General features: G+C 42.9%; 1 protein-coding gene across 3 annotated transcripts in view; it reads right to left on the bottom strand.

Moving 5' to 3' along the window:
- Positions 1–12,565: 12,565 nt before the first annotated feature.
- Plxna2 (plexin A2) overlaps positions 12,566–20,372 on the bottom strand; it is a 205,182-nt gene continuing 197,375 nt past the window's right edge. For 2 of the 3 annotated variants that reach the window (XM_063272193.1, XM_063272194.1), the window contains 3 exons: positions 19,227–19,439; positions 18,401–18,551; positions 12,566–17,415 (listed from right to left, as the gene is read on the bottom strand). In XM_063272193.1, coding sequence (XP_063128263.1) covers positions 17,320–17,415; positions 18,401–18,551; positions 19,227–19,439 — 460 coding nt within the window. In that variant the 3' untranslated portion in view covers positions 12,566–17,319. The remainder of the gene's footprint in view (positions 17,416–18,400; positions 18,552–19,226; positions 19,440–20,372) is intronic. The other variant, NM_001105988.2, reaches the window with a different exon arrangement.

The raw sequence follows: 20,372 nt of genomic DNA, 5'->3' as shown, positions 1-20,372 counted from the left end.
AGAAAGAGGAACACTCCTTCATTGTTGGTGGTTTGGCAAGCTGGTACAATCACTCTGGAAATCAGTCTGGGGATTCCTCAGAAAATTGGACATTGTACTGAGGACCCAGCTATACCACTCTTGGGCATATACCCAAAAGATTCCCCAACATATAACAAAAACAAGTGCTCCACTATGTTCATAGCAGCCTTATTTATAGTAGCCAGAAATTGGAAAGAACCCAGATGCTCTTCAACAGAGGAATGGATAGAGAAAATATGGTACATCTACACAATGGAGTACTACTTAAGTATTAAAAACAATAACTTCGACACCAGCGGATCCCGGACCGCAGCAGCTCTCTGCTCCCAAACCCCGTGGGAGAGAGACCCCACCGCCTGATCAGGTGGGCACTCCTGAGGCTGCAGAGCGGAGGAGACCACCAACACTGCCCACCCCTGCCCACATCCCTGGCCCAAGAGGCAACTGTATAAGGCCTCTGGGTTCCCGTAGGGGAGGGCCCGGGAGCGGCAGGACCCCTGCGCCTGAGACACTGCCGGAACCTGAAGGAAACAGACCGGATAAACAGTTCTCTGCACCCAAATCCCGTGGGAGGGAGAGCTGAACCTTCAGAGAGGCGGACACGCCTGGGAAACCAGAAGAGACTGCACTCTGTGCACATCCAGGCGCCAGAGGAAAACACCAAACGTCATCTGAAACCCTGGTGCACGGAGGCTCCCGGAAGGAGCGGCACAGATTTTCCCGGTTGCTGCCACAGCAGAGAGGACTTAGGCAGTACCCCACGAGCAAACTTGAGCCTTGGAACCACAGGTAGGACCAATTTTTCCCCTGCAAGGAACCTGCCTGGTGAACTCAAGACACAGGCCCACAGGAACAGCTGAAGACCTGTAGAGAGGAAAAACTACACGCCCGAAAGCAGAACACTCTGTCCCCATAACTGGCTGAAAGAAAACAGGAAAACAGGTCTACAGCACTCCTGACACACAGGTTATAGGACAGTCTAGCCACAGTCAGAAATAGCAGAACAAAGTAACACTAGAGATAATCTGATGGCGAGAGGCAAGCACAGGAACCCAAGCAACAGAAACCAAGACTACATGGCATCATCGGAGCCCAATTCTCCCACCAAAGCAAACACGGAATATCCAAGCACACCAGAAAAGCAAGACCTAGTTTCAAAATCATATTTGATCATGATGCTGGAGGACCTCAAGAAAGACATAAAGAACTCCCTTAGAGAACAAGTAGAAGCCTACAGAGAGGAATCGCAAAAATCCCTGAAAGAATTCCAGGAAAACACAATCAAACAGTTGAAGGAATTAAAAATGGAAATAGAAGCAATCAAGAAAGAACACATGGAAACAACCCTGGACATAGAAAATCAAAAGAAAAGACAAGGAGCTGTAGATACAAGCTTCACCAACAGAATTCAAGAGATGGAAGAGAGAATCTCGGGAGCAGAAGATTCCATAGAAATCATTGACTCAACTGTCAAAGATAATGTAAAGCGGAAAAAGCTACTGGTCCAAAACATACAGGAAATCCAGGACTCAATGAGAAGATCAAACCTAAGGATAATAGGTATAGAAGAGAGTGAAGACTCCCAGCTCAAAGGACCAGTAAATATCTTCAACAAAATCATAGAAGAAAACTTCCCTAACCTAAAAAAAGAGATACCCATAGGCATACAAGAAGCCTACAAAACTCCAAATAGATTGGACCAGAAAAGAAACACCTCCCGTCACATAATTGTCAAAACACCAAACGCACAAAATAAAGAAAGAATATTAAAAGCAGTAAGGGAAAAATGTCAAATAACATATAAAGGGAGACCTATCAGAATCACACCAGACTTTTCGCCAGAAACTATGAAGGCCAGAAGATCCTGGACAGATGTCATACAGACCCTAAGAGAACACAAATGCCAGCCCAGGTTACTGTATCCTGCAAAACTCTCAATTAACATAGATGGAGAAACCAAGATATTCCATGACAAAAGCAAATTTACACAATATCTTTCTACAAATCCAGCACTACAAAGGATAATAAAGGGTAAAGCCCAACATAAGGAGGCAAGCTATACCCTAGAAGCAAGAAACTAATCATCTTGGCAACAAAACAAAGAGAATGAAAGCACACAATCATAACCTCACTTCCAAATATGAATATAACGGGAAGCAATAATCACTATTCCTTAATATCTCTCAATATCAATGGCCTCAACTCCCCAATAAAAAGACATAGATTAACAAACTGGATACGCAACGAGGACCCTGCATTCTGCTGCCTACAGGAAACACACCTCAGAGACAAAGACAGACATTACCTCAGAGTGAAAGGCTGGAAAACAATTTTCCAAGCAAATGGTCAGAAGAAGAAAGCTGGAGTAGCCATTCTAATATCAAATAAAATCAATTTTCAACTAAAAGTCATCAAAAAAGATAAGGAAGGACACTTCATATTCATCAAAGGAAAAATCCACCAAGATGAAGTCTCAATCCTAAATATCTATGCCCCAAATACAAGGGCACCTACATATGTAAAAGAAACCTTACTAAAGCTCAAAACACACATTGCACCTCACACAATAATAGTGGGAGATTTCAACACCCCACTCTCATCAATGGACAGATCATGGAAACAGAAATTAAACAGAGATGTAGACAGACTAAGAGAAGTCATGAGCCAAATGGACTTAACGGATATTTATAGAACATTCTATCCTAAAGCAAAAGGATATACCTTCTTCTCAGCTCCTCATGGTACTTTCTCCAAAATTGACCATATAATTGGTCAAAAAACGGGCCTCAACAGGTACAGAAGGATAGAAATAATCCCATGCGTGCTATCGGACCACCACGGCCTAAAACTGGTCTTCAACAACAATAAGGGAAGAATGCCCACATATACGTGGAAATTGAACAATGCTCTACTCAATGATAACCTGGTCAAGGAAGAAATAAAGAAAGAAATTAAAAACTTTTTAGAATTTAATGAAAATGAAGGTACAACATACCCAAACTTATGGGACACAATGAAAGCTGTGCTAAGAGGAAAACTCATAGCGCTGAGTGCCTGCAGAAAGAAACAGGAAAGAGCATATGTCAGCAGCTTGACAGCACACCTAAAAGCTCTAGAACAAAAAGAAGCAAATACACCCAGGAGGAGTAGAAGGCAGGAAATAATCAAACTCAGAGCTGAAATCAACCAAGTAGAAACAAAAAGGACCATAGAAAGAATCAACAGAACCAAAAGTTGGTTCTTTGAGAAAATCAACAAGATAGATAAACCCTTAGCCAGACTAACGAGAGGACACAGAGATTGCGTCCAAATTAACAAAATCAGAAATGAAAAGGGAGACATAACTACAGATTCAGAGGAAATTCAAAAAATCATCAGATCTTACTATAAAAACCTATATTCAACAAAACTTGAAAATCTTCAGGAAATGGACAATTTCCTAGACAGATACCAGGTATCGAAGTTAAATCAGGAACAGATAAACCAGTTAAACAACCCCATAACTCCTAAGGAAATAGAAGCAGTCATTAAAGGTCTCCCAACCAAAAAGAGCCCAGGTCCAGACGGGTTTAGTGCAGAATTCTATCAAACCTTCATAGAAGACCTTATACCAATATTATCCAAACTATTCCACAAAATTGAAACAGATGGAGCCCTACCGAATTCCTTCTATGAAGCCACAATTACTCTTATACCTAAACCACACAAAGACCCAACAAAGAAAGAGAACTTCAGACCAATTTCCCTTATGAATATCGACGCAAAAATACTCAATAAAATTCTGGCAAACCGAATTCAAGAGCACATCAAAACAATCATCCACCATGATCAAGTAGGCTTCATCCCAGGCATGCAGGGATGGTTTAATATAAGGAAAACCATCAACGTGATCCATCATATAAACAAACTGAAAGAACAGAACCACATGATCATTTCATTAGATGCTGAGAAAGCATTTGACAAAATTCAACACCCCTTCATGATAAAAGTCCTGGAAAGAATAGGTATTCAAGGCCCATACCTAAACATAGTAAAAGCCATATACAGCAAACCAGTTGCTAACATTAAACTAAATGGAGAGAAACTTGAAGCAATCCCACTAAAATCAGGGACTAGACAAGGCTGCCCACTCTCTCCCTACTTATTCAATATAGTTCTTGAAGTTCTAGCCAGAGCAATCAGACAACAAAAGGAGATCAAGGGGATACAGATCAGAAAAGAAGAGGTCAAAATATCACTATTTGCAGACGACATGATAGTATATTTAAGTGATCCCAAAAGTTCCACCAGAGAACTACTAAAGCTGATAAACAACTTCAGCAAAGTGGCTGGGTATAAAATTAACTCAAATAAATCAGTTGCCTTCCTCTATACAAAAGAGAAACAAGCCGAGAAAGAAATTAGGGAAACGACACCCTTCATAATAGACCCAAATAATATAAAGTACCTCGGTGTGACTTTAACCAAGCAAGTAAAAGATCTGTACAATAAGAACTTCAAGACACTGAGGAAAGAAATTGAAGAAGACCTCAGAAGATGGTAAGATCTCCCATGCTCATGGATTGGCAGGATTAATATAGTAAAAATGGCCATTTTACCAAAAGCAATCTACAGATTCAATGCAATCCCCATCAAAATACCAATCCAATTCTTCAAAGAGTTAGACAGAACAATTTGCAAATTCATCTGGAATAACAAAAAACCCAGGATAGCTAAAGCTATCCTCAACAATAAGAGGACTTCAGGGGGAATCACTATCCCTGAACTCAAGCAGTATTACAGAGCAATAGTGATAAAAACTGCATGGTATTGGTACAGAGACAGACAGATAGACCAATGGAATAGAATTGAAGACCCAGAAATGAACCCACACACCTATGGTCACTTGATTTTTGACAAAGGAGCCAAAACCATCCAATGGAAAAAAGATAGCATTTTCAGCAAATGGTGCTAGTTCAACTGGAGGGCAACATGTAGAAGAATGCAGATCGATCCATGCTTATCACCCTGTACAAAGCTTAAGTCCAAGTGGATCAAGGACCTCCACATCAAACCAGACACACTCAAACTAATAGAAGAAAAACTAGGGAAGCATCTGGAACACATGGGCACTGGAAAAAATTTCCTGAACAAAACACCAATGGCTTATGCTCTAAGATCAAGAATCGACAAATGGGATCTCATAAAACTGCAAAGCTTCTGTAAGGCAAAGGACACTGTGGTTAGGACAAAACGGCAACCAACAGATTGGGAAAAGATCTTTACCAATCCTATAACAGATAGAGGCCTTATATCCAAAATATACAAAGAACTCAAGAAGTTAGACCGCAGGGAAACAAATAACCCTATTAAAAAATGGGGTTCAGAGCTAAACAAAGAATTCACAGCTGAGGAATGCCGAATGGCTGAGAAACACCTAAAGAAATGTTCAACATCTTTAGTCATAAGGGAAATGCAAATCAAAACAACCCTGAGATTTCACCTCACACCAGTGAGAATGGCTAAGATCAAAAACTCAGGTGACAGCAGATGCTGGCGAGGATGTGGAGAAAGAGGAACACTCCTCCATTGTTGGTGGGATTGCAGACTGGTAAAACCATTCTGGAAATCAGTCTGGAGGTTCCTCAGAAAATTGGACATTGAACTGCCTGAGGATCCAGCCATACCTCTCTTGGGCATATACCCAAAAGATGCCTCAACATATAAAAGAGACACGTGCTCCACTATGTTCATCGCAGCCTTATTTATAATAGCCAGAAACTGGAAAGAACCCAGATGCCCTTCAACAGAGGAATGGATACAGAAAATGTGGTACATCTACACAATGGAATATTACTCAGCTATCAAAAACAACGAGTTCATGAAATTCGTAGGCAAATGGTTGGAACTGGAAAATATCATCCTGAGTGAGCTAACCCACTCACAGAAAGACATACATGGTATGCACTCATTGATAAGTGGCTATTAGCCCAAATGCTTGAATTACCCTAGATCCCTAGAACAAAGGAAACTCAAGACGGATGATCAAAATGTGAATGCTTCACTCCTTCTTTAAATGAGGAAAAAGAATACCCTTGGCAGGGAAGGGAGAGGCAAAGATTAAAACAGAGACTGAAGGAACACCCATTCAGAGCCTGCCCCACAGGTGGCCCATACATATACAGCCACCCAATTAGACAAGATGGATGAAGCAAAGAAGTGCAGACCGACAGGAGCCGGATGTAGATCGCTCCTGAGAGACACAGCCAGAATACAGCAAATACAGAGGCGAATGCCAGCAGCAAACCACTGAACTGAGAATAGGTCCCCCGTTGAAGGAATCAGAGAAAGAACTGGAAGAGCTTGAAGGTGCTCGAGACCCCAAAAGTACAACAATGTCAAGCAACCAGAGCTTCCAGGGACTAAGCCACTACCTAAAGACTATACATGGACTGACCCTGGACTCTGTCCCCATAGGTAGCAATGAATATCCTAGTAAGAGCACCAGTGGAAGGGGAAGCCCTGGGTCCTGCTAAGACTGAACCCCCAGTGAACTAGACTATGCGGGGAGGGTGGCAATGGGGGGAGGTTTGGGAGGGGAACACCCATAAGGAAGGGGAGGGGGGAGGGTGATGTTTGTCCGGAAACCGGGAAAGGGAATAACACTTGAAATGTATATAAGAAATACTCAAGTTAATAAAAAAAAAAAAACAATAACTTCATGAAATTCATAGGCAAATGGATGGAACTAGGAAATATCCTGAGTGAGGTAACCCAATCACAGAAAAACACTCATAGTGTGCACTAACTGACAAGTGGATATTAGCCCAAAAGCTTGAATTATCGAAGATACAATGCACAGACCACATGAAGCTCAAGAAGAAGGACGACCAAAGTGTAGATGCTTCAGTCCTTCTTAAAAGAGGGAATAAAAATATTCATAGGAGGGGATATAGAGACAAAGTTTGGAGCAGAGACTGAAGGAATGGCCATTCAGAGCCTGCCCCACCTGAGGATCCAGCCCATATATATACAGCCACCAAAACTAGACAATATTGATGAAGCCAAGAAGTGCATGATGACAGAAGCCTGATATAGCTGTCTCCTGAAAGTCTCAGCCAAAGCATGACAAATACAGAGGCAAATGCTAGCAGCAAACCATTGAACTGAGAACGGGGTCCCTGTTGGAGGAGTTAGGGAAAGAATTGAAGGAGCAGAAAGGGCTTGTAACCTCATAAGAACAACAATACCCACCAACCAGAGCTCCCAGGGACTAAACCACTACCCAAAGAGTACACAGGGACAGATCCATGGCTCCAGCTGCATATGTAGCAGAGGATGGCTTTGTTGGGCACCAAAGGGAGGAGAAGCCCTTGGTCCTGCCAAGGCTGGACCCCACCACCCCCAACTCTGTGTAGGAGAATGTCAGGGTGGGGAGGTGGGAAGGGGGGTGGTTGGGGAGAGGGAACACCCTTATAAAGAAGGAGAGGGGTATGGGATATGGGGCTTATGGACAGGAAACTGGGAAAGGGAATAACATTTGAAAAGTAAATAAAAAATATGCAATAAAAAATAATACACAGCCAGTGCTTCTCCTATGTATGTGTCAGTGTCTGTTTCTAATTTAATGTAATCTTGTCTAATCCATACTTGTCTAATCCATTGTTCAATCCATGATATTGCCATGCTCCTTTCAGCATGAGTTTGGGAGGACTATGCCATCGAGATAGCCCCTGGAATTACTTTCTGCTTCCTCCCAAAACAGGACTCATTTCCTGAATGTAGTCAGCACTGTGACCTAAAGCTTTATTAGTTTTTAAAAATAGCTTAATTTTATTTAACTTTACATGGATACATATTGAACTGTAAGCTTATTCCTCATACATTTTCACATTTCCTTTCTTTCCATTCTTCTCTCCTGTTTTCTCCTTTTATTCTTTACACACACACACACACACACACACACACACACACACACACACACACACACACTCTTTTCAACTTTCATGTGAAGTATGCATAAATAATTTTATGTAGCTATATAAGGTCTTGGAACTATCAGTGAGAAAATATGCACTGTTTGTATTTCTGAGACATTTAATATGATTGTCTCCAGTTGCATCTATTTTCTGGCAAATATAACTTTGTTAATTATGGCTTAAAACATCTATTAAATACAAGTCACATTTTCTTTAGATGTTTTTTTCTTTTTTCTTTTTTTCGGAGCTGGGGACCGAAACCAGGGCCTTGCGCTTGCTAGGCAAGTGCTCTACCACTGAGCTAAATCCCCAACCCCTTCTTTAGATATTTTTAAATCTATCTACCTTGCTGAGTTTGGATCACTAGGTTGGTTCTAGTACTATAATAAACATTAATGCATTGATGTCATATATCTTTGTTCACTGTGACTTCAAGTCCTAGAAGCTGGTATGTATGCATGCTTGTGTGAGTGCCTGTGTGTGTGTGCCTGCATGTGTGCCTGCATGCACATGTGTATGCATATGCACGTGTGTACATGTGTGTGTCTTTGTGTGTATGTATGTGTAAATATGCAGCCCATGCTGCCTTCTTGCTCACAATGCTCTTGCCTCCATGTTCGGACTGCTGGGATTATTATCATATGTCATTACTCCTCATTTATAGTCAGATGTTTTTTAGTAACTCGGGGAACCAAGGAACAGTTTAATGCCAGGTTCCTAGATTTGTGTTTAGAACATTCTTAGGCAGGCTCTGCTTAGCCAGATAAGCTTCTGTGAAAGAACACTCGACTCATATTTTCCCAGGGAAGAATGTAAGGCCAAGTATTTCAGTGGTGATGTAGGGTAATAATTAGATACTAAAGACCTGTTTTTCTTAAGTGCTTGTTGATGCCAGGCCTGCCATAGGATATTATGTATATTACCTCTAATTTTCACTGTTGTCGTCTCAGTTAATACTGTGTGCATTCAATAGCAGAAGATTGCCTCAGAGGGAGTAAGAAATGTACAAAATACTACCTAGCTCCTCCATGGCAGAGTCCATTTTCCAAACCAACTATCTGAATTCCAAACCTCTTTGCCACATTTAGTTAGAGCTCTGGGAATACCTCTCCTCCAAGTACTCAGCTGAATGTGGATTTATCACTTCTAGTGAAAGCTCAGATTTCTCAAGCTTAGAGGATTTTTAACCCCAGCTCTCCTTGGTATAGAATCTGGTGAAGCCAGGTTTAGATGTTTAAAGTTGTTCACCTGAACCATAACCAAGGTCATTTTAATACTCAGGCAAGTAGGGTCAACAGTCCTGGTTGGAGTGGAAACTCTGCCTTCTGTCTTAGTTAGGGTGTTACTGCTGTGAACAGACACCATGACCAAGGCAACTGTTACAAAACAGCAGAACTACTCAACAGAAGGCGAAGCTTGCAGACATATAGATTGAACCACTAAACAGAAAGAAAAAGCACACACAACTTAATGGACAGGGAGATTATGACACCAATAGATGAGACTAACATATATGAAGGTGTAGGAAGAATAGTGATTCTACAGTCCAAGGAAGTAGTTACTAACCAGCTGTTAGAAAAACAGAAAATAGCAGAAGAAAAAAATTAAAGATCTAGAACAGAAAAGGCCTACCACCTGGAGCGGAATGTTAAGGAAGCTGAGGACAACATCCGAGAGATGCTGAGGGCAACAAGGGTACAGTAGGAGCTGCTAGGAAAGTTCTTCCCTCTACCCCTCCCACCCTGTCAAGAAAGGAGCTGTGCCAGGCACTGTCCTCCCTCTGCCTAGCAGCCCCATCTCTCTATCACACTGAGCCCCTTCAGGTCCCAACTGAATGTCTGCCATCCTTGCCCAGGATAATCTTCTTTCCTGGGCCAAGCCAGGATCTCTCAACAGAGGGAAGACTGGAGGCAGATGGAGAAAACTGTCCAAGCCTGCCACTAGGCATGTGGATTAGACCAGATTAGATCAATAAAAAAAAGCTATGTCTCACTCTAAAAATATTTTACTATTTATTATATATATATATATATATATATATATCACGTGTATGTAAACACACATGTGTACCAAGCCACACGAAGATCAGAAGACAGAGGCTTGTATGACAAGTGTTTTTTTGGTTGTTTTGTTTCAACCTGCTGAGTTATCTCACAGGTCCTAGTGTTTTAAAAAATAATATTATAGTCTTAAAACATTACAAAATCTATCAAAAGAACAGAGGCAATTTTAGGCAAGCTTTTCATTACATTTAAAATCCATGATGCATTTTAATAGCTTAGAGATAGCTATTCTCTCTTAGCTCTTCTAGTGATCTAGAATTATTGATGCACAGATTTACAAACTTGAAAAGTAAGTGAAGTACTGAGAAAATGGCAGATGTAAGTTATGTCGTCACTAAACTGTACACATGAAAGAATGAGCTCCAGGAAAAGAATTCAGCCTAGAAATTACCCTCCCTCCTACTGAATTTGCTGTACAGAATTTTGGTCTTGCAGCTGTTTGTGGGTTTTAGCTGTCTTCTACAATGCTCGCAAAGCTGGAAATACGATGTGCAACAATTTGCTTTAAGAGGAGATTTGAGTTTGGGTGATATGAGAAATGGAATCGTACAAATGGCTGTTGGTAGAATCTTACTTTGAAGAAGACAGCTTGTGCTAGGGACTGAGCCACTCCAGCTCTGACCTGACCTGTTTTTGGTTTTGTTTACTTTGCTTTTGTTGAGATGCTTTTGAGACAGATGAGAAGGATCTGTGTCATCTTGGGGTACCGAGGCTAGAGTTTTGCAGCTGTGAAGTATTGTTAAATACTAAGTAATACTAAATGCTTCAAGATTGCTAGTTCTGTGCTGAGCTTTCCATAATATCCATTGTAAACACCCTTTTAATACTGACTATGAATGGTTAAACTTTATGACTAGGAAGTCTTTATACAGGACCTGCCATTATAACTGGCAACCTTGAATGAGAAACTGTCTGTCCTTTAAGGGCAACTGGGCAACTGCCTTCATGATAGTCTACTAGTTTTGGACACATTAAAATCACTCTGAAAAATACTACAACCACAGCTGAAAATGAGTTCCAGCCATTGAGATAGAAGGCCAGCCCATGGCCAGGCAGTAACAGAAGCCAGGGTTATCTCAGTGTCAACCCACCAGGGCCACACCATTGCATAGGGCACCTTCATAGCTGTGGTGAAGCGGAGTAACTTTGCTCTGGGTTTGCATCACAGAGAGCAGCAGAGGATGACTAAATGTCAACAGAATGGGTATATGCTCCCCAGACAAGCTATGGTATTGAACACAGTGCACACTGTTTCCACTCACAACCTGGCACTGTACGTCCATTTCGGGTGAGAAGGAGAGGGGGATGAGAGATGAATGCACTGGGAATACGAATATACAAAAAGCACTAGGAGTTGCTGAGTACTGGGTAGAAAATCTCAAGAATTATTTCTTTGAGACTGTTGAGGTGGTGTATACCAGTACTCGGGAATTCCTGGCAGAAGAATCATGAGTTCCAGGCCAGACTGGGCCACAGGATAAATTCCTACCTTACTTTCTTTCTTTGACTGTATAACGTTTCTATAAATCTAGCATATACTGTATATATAATTATGTAAGAATATCTGTATACTAACATGCTCTCATTTCTAAAATTCTGACTCATGAGTGCTAGGTTTCTTTGTGTGTGTTTACTGTTCCTTCTAGACTGAAGTTTGAAGTCAGGGATACCCCGCTCACCAGAAAATCCTTCTGGTCCTGTTGTCTAATAGAGAAGGACTAGAAACTCCTGTGTGCACTTGGCTGGGACAGGTTCCTGAGTCACTGTCATCTAATGTATCTCACCAATAAGAAAGTAAAAATGTCATACATCACTGAATTGCAGGACAAAAACAGGGAAATAAGGGTAGAGGGAGTTTGAAGATTTCTTCTCTTTAGCCTCATTACAGAACAGTGGAAGTTCTCCTGCTTCTCAGATCCATTTTCTCTGTTCCCAACCCCCCAATCAGGGGTGTCTCCACATTCCTCCCCTGGGCTGGATCTAAAAGTACTCACCTCACCATCTGGCATCTTCCACTTCATTCACTTTTAATTTCTGAAGCAAATATAAACACCACTACCTATCTCAATGCCTAGCTGAAAGTCTCCTTCAGAATCACCCTAAGAGCAGTAGGAGCAAGGGCCAGACTTCTCCCATTCACATCTCACCGTATCACTCAATCCATCCATGAGTGAGTGTTGTTCTAGGAAGGGCTGGTCCTGGGAGGAAGTGGGGGACACTAGTCTAAGAACTGACTCTGGAAAGGAACCTGCAGCAGTCCATCCAGCCTTACAGGAGGAAAGCTGTATTCTGAGGTCCTGGAGCTAGGGGGCAGTGTTCACTCACTGGTATGACTGGAGCAGAAAGTGCGTGTGAGTGTATGGTAAAGATTGCTAGACATTAATAAACTCTGGCTCCAGTTTTCTCGGATTCATTCGAAACAACTCAGTTGCTCTTTCTGGCTATCTGCTTCTTGTATAGACCCCAAAGTTATTCGGTACCTATGTGGCCAAACAACTATGTTTATTTGAAAATTTAAGGAGATTTTTTTTTATCCAGTAATCTTTATTTATATATAACAACAGTACAAATTGTGTCCTTGGCTTGCAAAATAGGAGTTTCATATTTACAATAGGTACATGATAATATATTAGATAACAAAATCCCGCTTTATTGGAACATTTTAAATACTTCATTTTCTTATTATTTCATAACACCTGTAAAAACAACAAAACCAGACAACCAGCATTGTACTTTCTTAAAAATAGATATAATACAGATTCCAGTGTGTCATGGGGAAAAGTCTGAGTAGGAGAGGATGAGGAGAGGCAGTTTGGCTCAAGGCCTTCATGTGCCTGTATACAGAGCTTGTCCTTTTCTCTCCCATACATTCAGGAGCTTTGGTCCTGTTTGATGGGGACCACACTTCCTTATGCTTGGATGTCAAACTGGAGATCAAGCATGTCAAAATGATGACCTTGACTGAGGCTCAAAGAAGCTTCTTACTCCCTTCATTGGGTTACTAGGGTACAGGCAGCACATAGCAGGGAGGAGGCAGCTCAGTCTGGGGAGATGGTTTGGGAGAGGAGAGTGAGCTGTGATTCTGGGCAAGGCAGGAGACTCTCTAGTTTGTTTATTGTATTGAGGCATGTCTGACAAGCACTGGCCTGGATTGTCTCTTGGAACATCCCCTAGACTAGCTAGAAAGTACCAAGAGAAACTTTACTCTTCATTTTAAGTGTCACTGGGCCTTACGTATTAAATCTTCACTCTAGGGAATGAGTAGCAGAGAGAGAGAGAGAGAGAGAGAGAGAGAGAGAGAGAGAGAGAGAGAGAGAGAAGGAAAAGAGACGTGGAGTATGAAAATGATGCCACTGTTCTCCAAGCACATTCCTAAGACAAGGCATCAGGAGAACCTGACTACCTTCTTCTGGCCTCCCTCCCACCATAAGATCTGCACCATGTGCTAAGTGGCCACTTTGCATTTCCTCACCCTCCTGGCCCTCTGTGTCTCAATTCTTAACTGTCTGTGTGAAGGATGCAGGGCTCTTAGCTGTGACACAATGTGGTTGGAAAGGGCCCTTTTAGAGTAACTGCCAGCTTAGTATTGCCAGGCAGTAGGTGAGATTACAGATTTGGCAGTTGTGTAGTATCTGAGAAGGCTTCCAGCAGTCTCTGCTTGTTGTATCAGACGACTGCTAGCAGCCACCACTGCTTTTACCTCACGTGCAGCAGGCCCAGGGGCCTTAACAACTAATTTCTATTTTCATCCTGGTGGAACTGAAGGAAGGTCAGGAGCATAATCAGCAAGGTTGTGCTGACTAAAGAGCAGCACATGGTAGCAGAGCGTGTGTGTGTGTGTGGGGGGGTCAGCCCTCTTCCTTAATGACACCCCATTTTCTATGCACCTAGTGCTTTCTGCTGGGGAGGGTGGGAGGAGCCATCTTGCTGTATTGCTGGCAGGCCTAGCAGCTTGGAGAATCTGCAGTTGCTGAAAGAAGGACCTTCATGGTCTTATTCACCCTGCTCTGCAGAACCTCTAAGAACTTGGCAGATGATTACTACTTAGGAATGCTCTCCAAGTGAATGAATGAAGGACGCAGTTCCCTCCTTCTGTAAGATCACAGTGTGCCCATGAGTTGAATGACTGCACTCTATAAAGAAAGAGGGATCAGAAGTGGTTTTGAGATTCAAACCACAGAAAGAGGTAGAACATCAGACACAGAAGTGCCTGACACACAGAAGGCAGGAGGTGTTGTCAAATCCAGTTGAGGGATAAGTCTTAATACAGTCCTCTAGAACTCTGTTTTGCCAAACCCTCTGCAGTCCTATTCTTTTCCTAGAGAATTGGCTTTTGTGTAGATCAATGAAATAAAGTAAAGCTAGGTAAGTTTAAGAGAGACTTCATGCCTCCCCAAAGATAGATGGCTTTTTGTGGGGAAGGGTGGTAGCTTTAACAATTTATTTTTTCTTTTTAAACAAAAGGCCAAACTATCCTTAAATTGGATAACGGCAAGAAGAGTGACCAATCAACTTCCTCTCCTCTCCATCTCCTAGGGAGTAGACTATCAGTGACTAGTAAACGAAAGCAAAGAGCTGGTGGAATGATAGGTAGAAAGCTAAAATGAGAGCAAGACTCTACAATAACTCACCCTCCTGGCATGGCATGGCCTGTCTCTAGCTGAAATTTCCTCACTTCTTCTTTAATTGTGTCCCTTGGCCACTCTTCTTTTTCAGTCCAAGTTGTCCAACTCATGGAATCCTTGGCAAAGTGACTAGACCACCTTCCATGGTTGGCCCTGCTCCCTTCATCTACATTCTTAGATTTGCTCTCGCCCCATCATTCTCTCCATACTCTCCAAACATCTTTAGTGAAGCAAGCCAGAGGCAGTGAGCAGGTACCATAAGTGGCTGCTGGGATATACCAGGTAGGCACACTGAGAAGGGTGTGGGTAAGATGCTATTGAAAGAGATGTAAAACATTTTCTTTTTTACTTCTTGATGAAACGGCACTCTGGACATCAGCTCAAGCAGTAGCAGCTGCTCAGAAAGTCTTCAACAGTGCTGGGATGGAGAAATAGGCAGGCCAGAGTTTATCCTGTCTTCTGTTCCTATTCTTGTTTTGACTACATCACTTCTTTCATTTTCATAAATTACAGGCTCTAAGATGATAAGCTTTGGGTGCTATGAGGAGCAAACACTTTGGCTTGGTGTGGAAGGCCAGTCATTAGTTTCTTTCCAGGCTATTGGTATGGCCCAGAAAAACTTTAACATGAGTAAATTATCAGAAGAAAAGTGGCCTTGGCATGGCTGGTTGTGAATCATCATAAAATCAGCAAGTTTCCTGAGTATTTTGCTGAATGCTTTTCTCTCTCCACTTGTCAGTTGCATTCAGGCAAGAAACAAGCTGAACAGCCCAGACAGCATCAGCTGTGTGTGAGACAGCCATCCAAGGACACATACATTGCATGGAAGCCACCTTCTTGACTTTCTTCTTTGCCCTGTGCAGGCAGTCACATCTGGTCAGCAGAGTCTCAGAAACTGGAATCAACTGGAGAAATAAGCTGAGGCCTGAGTTAATTGTGAAGGAAATAACCCAGGGCCAACTCTGTTGGGATAGTAAGCCCCATTTCCCAGCCCTACAGCCTGGCATTCCTGACCCCTTAAAAAGCAGAAGGCTCATGCCTTCTTAGGGGACATACGTTCACTGTTCCCTTATGCCCACCTTTTGTCTTCCTCTTGCTACCCTACCTTGAGACGGATGCTAATTGCAAAGCTGTTGAGAATTGGCTGCTAGGGGCCATGCCAAGGCAGGAGAACTAAATTCCCTGAGGGCTTACCAGTTGAATTTCTTGTCCTGCTACCACAGAGCTTGCCTCTGGGCCCAAGGATGGAGCCTTGATCTTTGCTTGGAAGCTATACTCAGGAAGGCTGGCTATCTATGGCATCAGGTATCAGGAGACACAGGGAAGGACAAGTGCCTTCTCAGAAGTAATAGACTTTCACATCCATGATTCCATGACAGATAGAGATGATGGGCTACCACGGTCATTTCTACTGAGGCAAATGCAGTATGCCCAGATGGTCAGGGGCTTCTGGGTATGAGCGAAGGTTGGCCTCCCCTCTCCAGGCACAAGAGAAAAGAAAATATAATAATAAATACTGCTGCTTTTTAAACCTACACTCTTCAAGTATTGCTTACTGTAAACAGTGTTTGAGTTTGTTTTCTTTTTAATTGCCGTAAACTAGTGGATGGTTGAGTAGAATCCAAAGTCAAACACCCATGCTCCCCATTCAGCTCAGGTCTAGGAGACCTGGTCTGCACAGTCCCAAGGTGCCTGGCTTGTAGGGCTCTGTTCAGAGTCCTTGGGGAGGAGGTGGCTGTTCTGTGAGTCTCACCTCTTCCTTTTCTGTTATCAATTCTAAGGAAACCAAAAGGAAAAGTACCAAAGCCCAACTCCTCACTTGCTGAGGCTCGGGATTAAGTAAAACAAAGAAAAGGTGTTCCCACAGGTCCTTGTTGGGTACTTCCTCCTCTTAGGAGATGAGGATACACAAGGGCACAGCATGGAAGGCAGTTTCCTATTAGCAGGTGGATCCGATCAGCTTCCAAAAGTCCCACAAAAGCCTGCAGTTCTCAGGTGCATCTGGCTGTGGTGGGATCCAGGTCTTCCTGGCTAATTTGCCAAATGTTTAGTAAGAACTTCTACTCCTTCCTGCCTCTCCTTCTTCCTCTCAGTTCAAAGGAGAGGAGAGCATTTCCAAACTGGTTCTACTCGGCATCTCTCAGGCATTTTTCTGACATTGAGAAAGAGGTGTTACAGAAGAAGAAATATTACTGAGAAGGGAACAGAAATCAAATTAAACAAAAGTTGGACGGGATGGACAGGGGGGATTTATGTTTTGTTTTATTTCTGTTTTTTCCCTTTTTCTTAAAAAATTAAATAAAGTTCTCATTATTTCCCAATATACATCAAATGAGTTTTCATGCAAAGCAGCAGTCACAGAGGCAGAACCATTTGGCTCAAGCCTCTCAGCTTAAAGGGCCACCTTCTCCTTGCCCGTAGTGTACTGAGCTCACACTGTGATGGGTGGTGTTCACTGTCCTTCTGGAAGGAACCGGCTATGAAGAAACATGGCTGCCATTGACAGAGGAGCCTTTCCTTCTTTCCTCGGTGAGATTTTTAGAGGACAGCCAGCTCTGGGGCCTGATACCCTTCACTCATCCCATCTTCCTTTTGAGACACCAGTGTGATAGCTTGTATGAGTCTTTCTTCCAGGAACAGAATGTCTTCCTTTCAGCTCTCTATGGACATGGCATTGATGAGATGTTCCACCTTGTAGGCCAGTCGTTGCCGTCTGGCCTGCTCATCCTGCTCTAGTGCCCCGATGAGCTGAGGGGAAAAAACAAAGGCAGGTAACTCAGGACTCAGCTTCAAAGGCACAACTTTTCGGAGTCATCAACCCAACATCTGTCCCTTTTACCTTATCATTTTGCTTTTAGGAATGTAATGTCAAATGGCTGGCATGATTCAGTGAATAGATCTATAAGAGTCCTTACATGGCTTTGTCATCAGGAAAGCACCCCAGAGTATTCACATTCAAGAGACTGGTCAAGTACAAGAGAATACATATGCAATGTATGGCTCTGCTTTTATAAGTAGAAGTATGCTCTAAAATATTAACAAAAGTATACATAGTAAACAATTTATGCAATAACTACACAGTTACTATTAAGAGCAAAGACTGTTCCTAGACTTGTTAGCTGTATAACCAACAGCTTGGTGGGCTCATTTACACAGCATGGCCATAGAATTATGGGTACTATGAGGTTCAGATGGTTTTTGGGTCACACAGGATTTTTCAGCTGCATTCACCCATATGAGTGGCATGACACAAAATCATGACAGAGAGCACACATCTGCAAACATTTGCAGGAATATAAGCATGTACATAGAACTCTCATGTGCTTAAACCATATGTTAGAGTTACTTAAGTGTTGGCTACTATTATTTTGCTGTTCTTTTCTTTAGGCTCAGTGTTAATGCTTGGCCTGACACCTTCCCGGTTAACTTCTGTTCATAACAAAGTCCACCAATCTATCTGAATCTGACTGGATTTGTCCACATGTAAACTGATAATTCTATTCATTTGCTTAAGAAAGAATAAAATTAGTCATATAATATTTGAGTGAGAGAAGATGGTGCACAGGGAGAAGTTCAGTGAATCAGGAGAGGTTGGGCTGTTCCGTAAAGAAAGGATGATGATTTGGGGCTCAGTGTCTTGACTGCAGATTATGATTTTATAAAAGTGATTGCTACTGATATTTTTTTGGGTCCAGATCATGTTGCATGTGCTGCTCTTGAGACCCTGTCTTACCTCCTCACTGTACTTGCTGACATAGGAGTAGATCTCGTTGAGGGCGCTCAGCATATTGAACTCCGTGGCATGCAGGCGAGACTGCTCCGCGAGGTAGGCGTTCATATCTTGGTCACTAATGGCTGGGAGCTTGGCAATATCTGCATAGTATCTGCCATGGAAAGGATAGGCCTATGATGGGGATTCAGCAAACATCCACCAATATCCACCCTGGCCCAGGTCCCTTGGGAGAATAGAGTCAGAGGTCCGCACTCCTCCTGCCTTCCATCTCTTCTCTGATGTGGCCTCTGCCTCAAGCTGAGGTGTGAGATTAAGGTGCAGTCCGAGATTCTGAAGGGCACTCCAGTCAGCTAAGAGCTGCTGGGTCCGAAGTAGTCAAAAGCCCCAACTCCGGCAAGACTCCTTACGTTCACACTTCAGCTCTTCTACCTGGTAGCTTGTGAACTTTGGCAAGTTATATAGCTTTTCTGTGCCTCTATTCATTCATTAGTAAAACAGAGTTAATCATAGCCACTATTTTACAACCTTCCATTTGGACATTTCAGTGAAACAATACATGCTCAGTAAATGTTAATCAGGATGATAATTATCAGACTTCCCAGGACACAAAGCCCCCTTCCTTCCCACAACATAGGGAGTATGAGGTCCTGGTCTTCACAATATGAAGTCACTGATGCCCACAGCAGGTGTCTTTTTTTTTTGGTTCTTTTTTTTTTTTTCCGTAGCTGGGGACCGAACCCAGTGCCTTGCGCTTCCTAGGTAAGCGCTCTACCACTGAGCTAAATCCCCAGCCCCCCACAGCAGGTGTCTTGAGGGAACTACTGACCTTTCTACCCAGTTCTTGTAACTGGGGATATCCTTGGCATAGAGCAACTTATTGGAAGGTGAGTCCTTGCCCAGTCGGTGCTCTGATGTGGAGCAGGAGTCCATGAAGGTCTGGGCTACCACAGAGAGGCAAGCATCTGTGATGCTGCCCTTGTGGATGTCAAATACAAATTGAGGGTTCTTGATGACATTCACCCAGAAACGAAGTGGAAGGCTGTAGGAAAAGGCAGAGTACCTTGAAGAATGCACTTTGACATTGCCCCTTACTCACTCTTTTCCCTCACTGCTGAATGGTAGAGACGTTCCATACTAAAAGAGAAGGGAATGAACTCAGAAACTGGTCCACGAGGGGGCAGGTTGCTCATCCTATGCTGTTCCCAGATGCAGGAAAAAGCAGAGTGGTTTTGATTTTCTCATATCAAGGCATTTGCTCTGCTCCCTAACAGTGGAGGGCTGGGTATGTCTGGGTTTTGCCTCTTCTTGATAGGCTTTTCCAGAGGCCTCAGTGCTCCAGGGAAAGGTCAACTACAGAAAACACCACAATTTCCTCAGCACTTCAGACAAACTTATGATCCTAGAGTCTCTCACAGTGGTCATGGTCATTGTATAAAAGGATGAAATGGTCAGGCAGTCCTAAGTACTACCTCAGTGGGGACACTACCCTCTGGAACCAGTCTGCCACTGAGCCATTTCTCAGTACTGGGTCAGAGGACAGCTTCCTCATGGGGTAATTTCTTTCAGGGGTCCCCTCCAGGGCTTTTTTTTTTGTCTCAGCATGGCAGAGGGATGGGAGGGACCTGTTGCTGGCATTCCAAGGGAGAATGGCTTACTGCGGCTCTGAGTTTTTCCTGAAAGGAACCCAACAGCAGTTAGGAGACTGCTTCTGAAACTCTGGAATATAAAGGCAGAGAGGAATAGCCTTCAATGTTCCCAAGGTCATAAGGCAGTAAGCCCATTGCCTGCCTTCAAAATAGTTTCTGTAGCTACTGTTTTGCCTCTTTCTGAAGTCTGTCTTCTCCAGCTGCCCTCCAGTCTTGACTCTTTGATGCCTGTGTGGCATGAACTATCATGGGCTTACCCTTCTAGCCTAAGATAGTGTCCTTAGCTCTTGCTATTCTCTTTGAATTCTGCTGACTTCACCAACTCC

The sequence above is a fragment of the Rattus norvegicus genome, chromosome 13, assembly GCF_036323735.1.
Source record: "Rattus norvegicus strain BN/NHsdMcwi chromosome 13, GRCr8, whole genome shotgun sequence".
Classification (NCBI taxonomy): domain Eukaryota; kingdom Metazoa; phylum Chordata; class Mammalia; order Rodentia; family Muridae; genus Rattus; species Rattus norvegicus.
The sequence above is the reverse complement of the archived record's forward strand: the minus strand, read 5'-3'. Positions and strand labels throughout refer to the sequence as shown.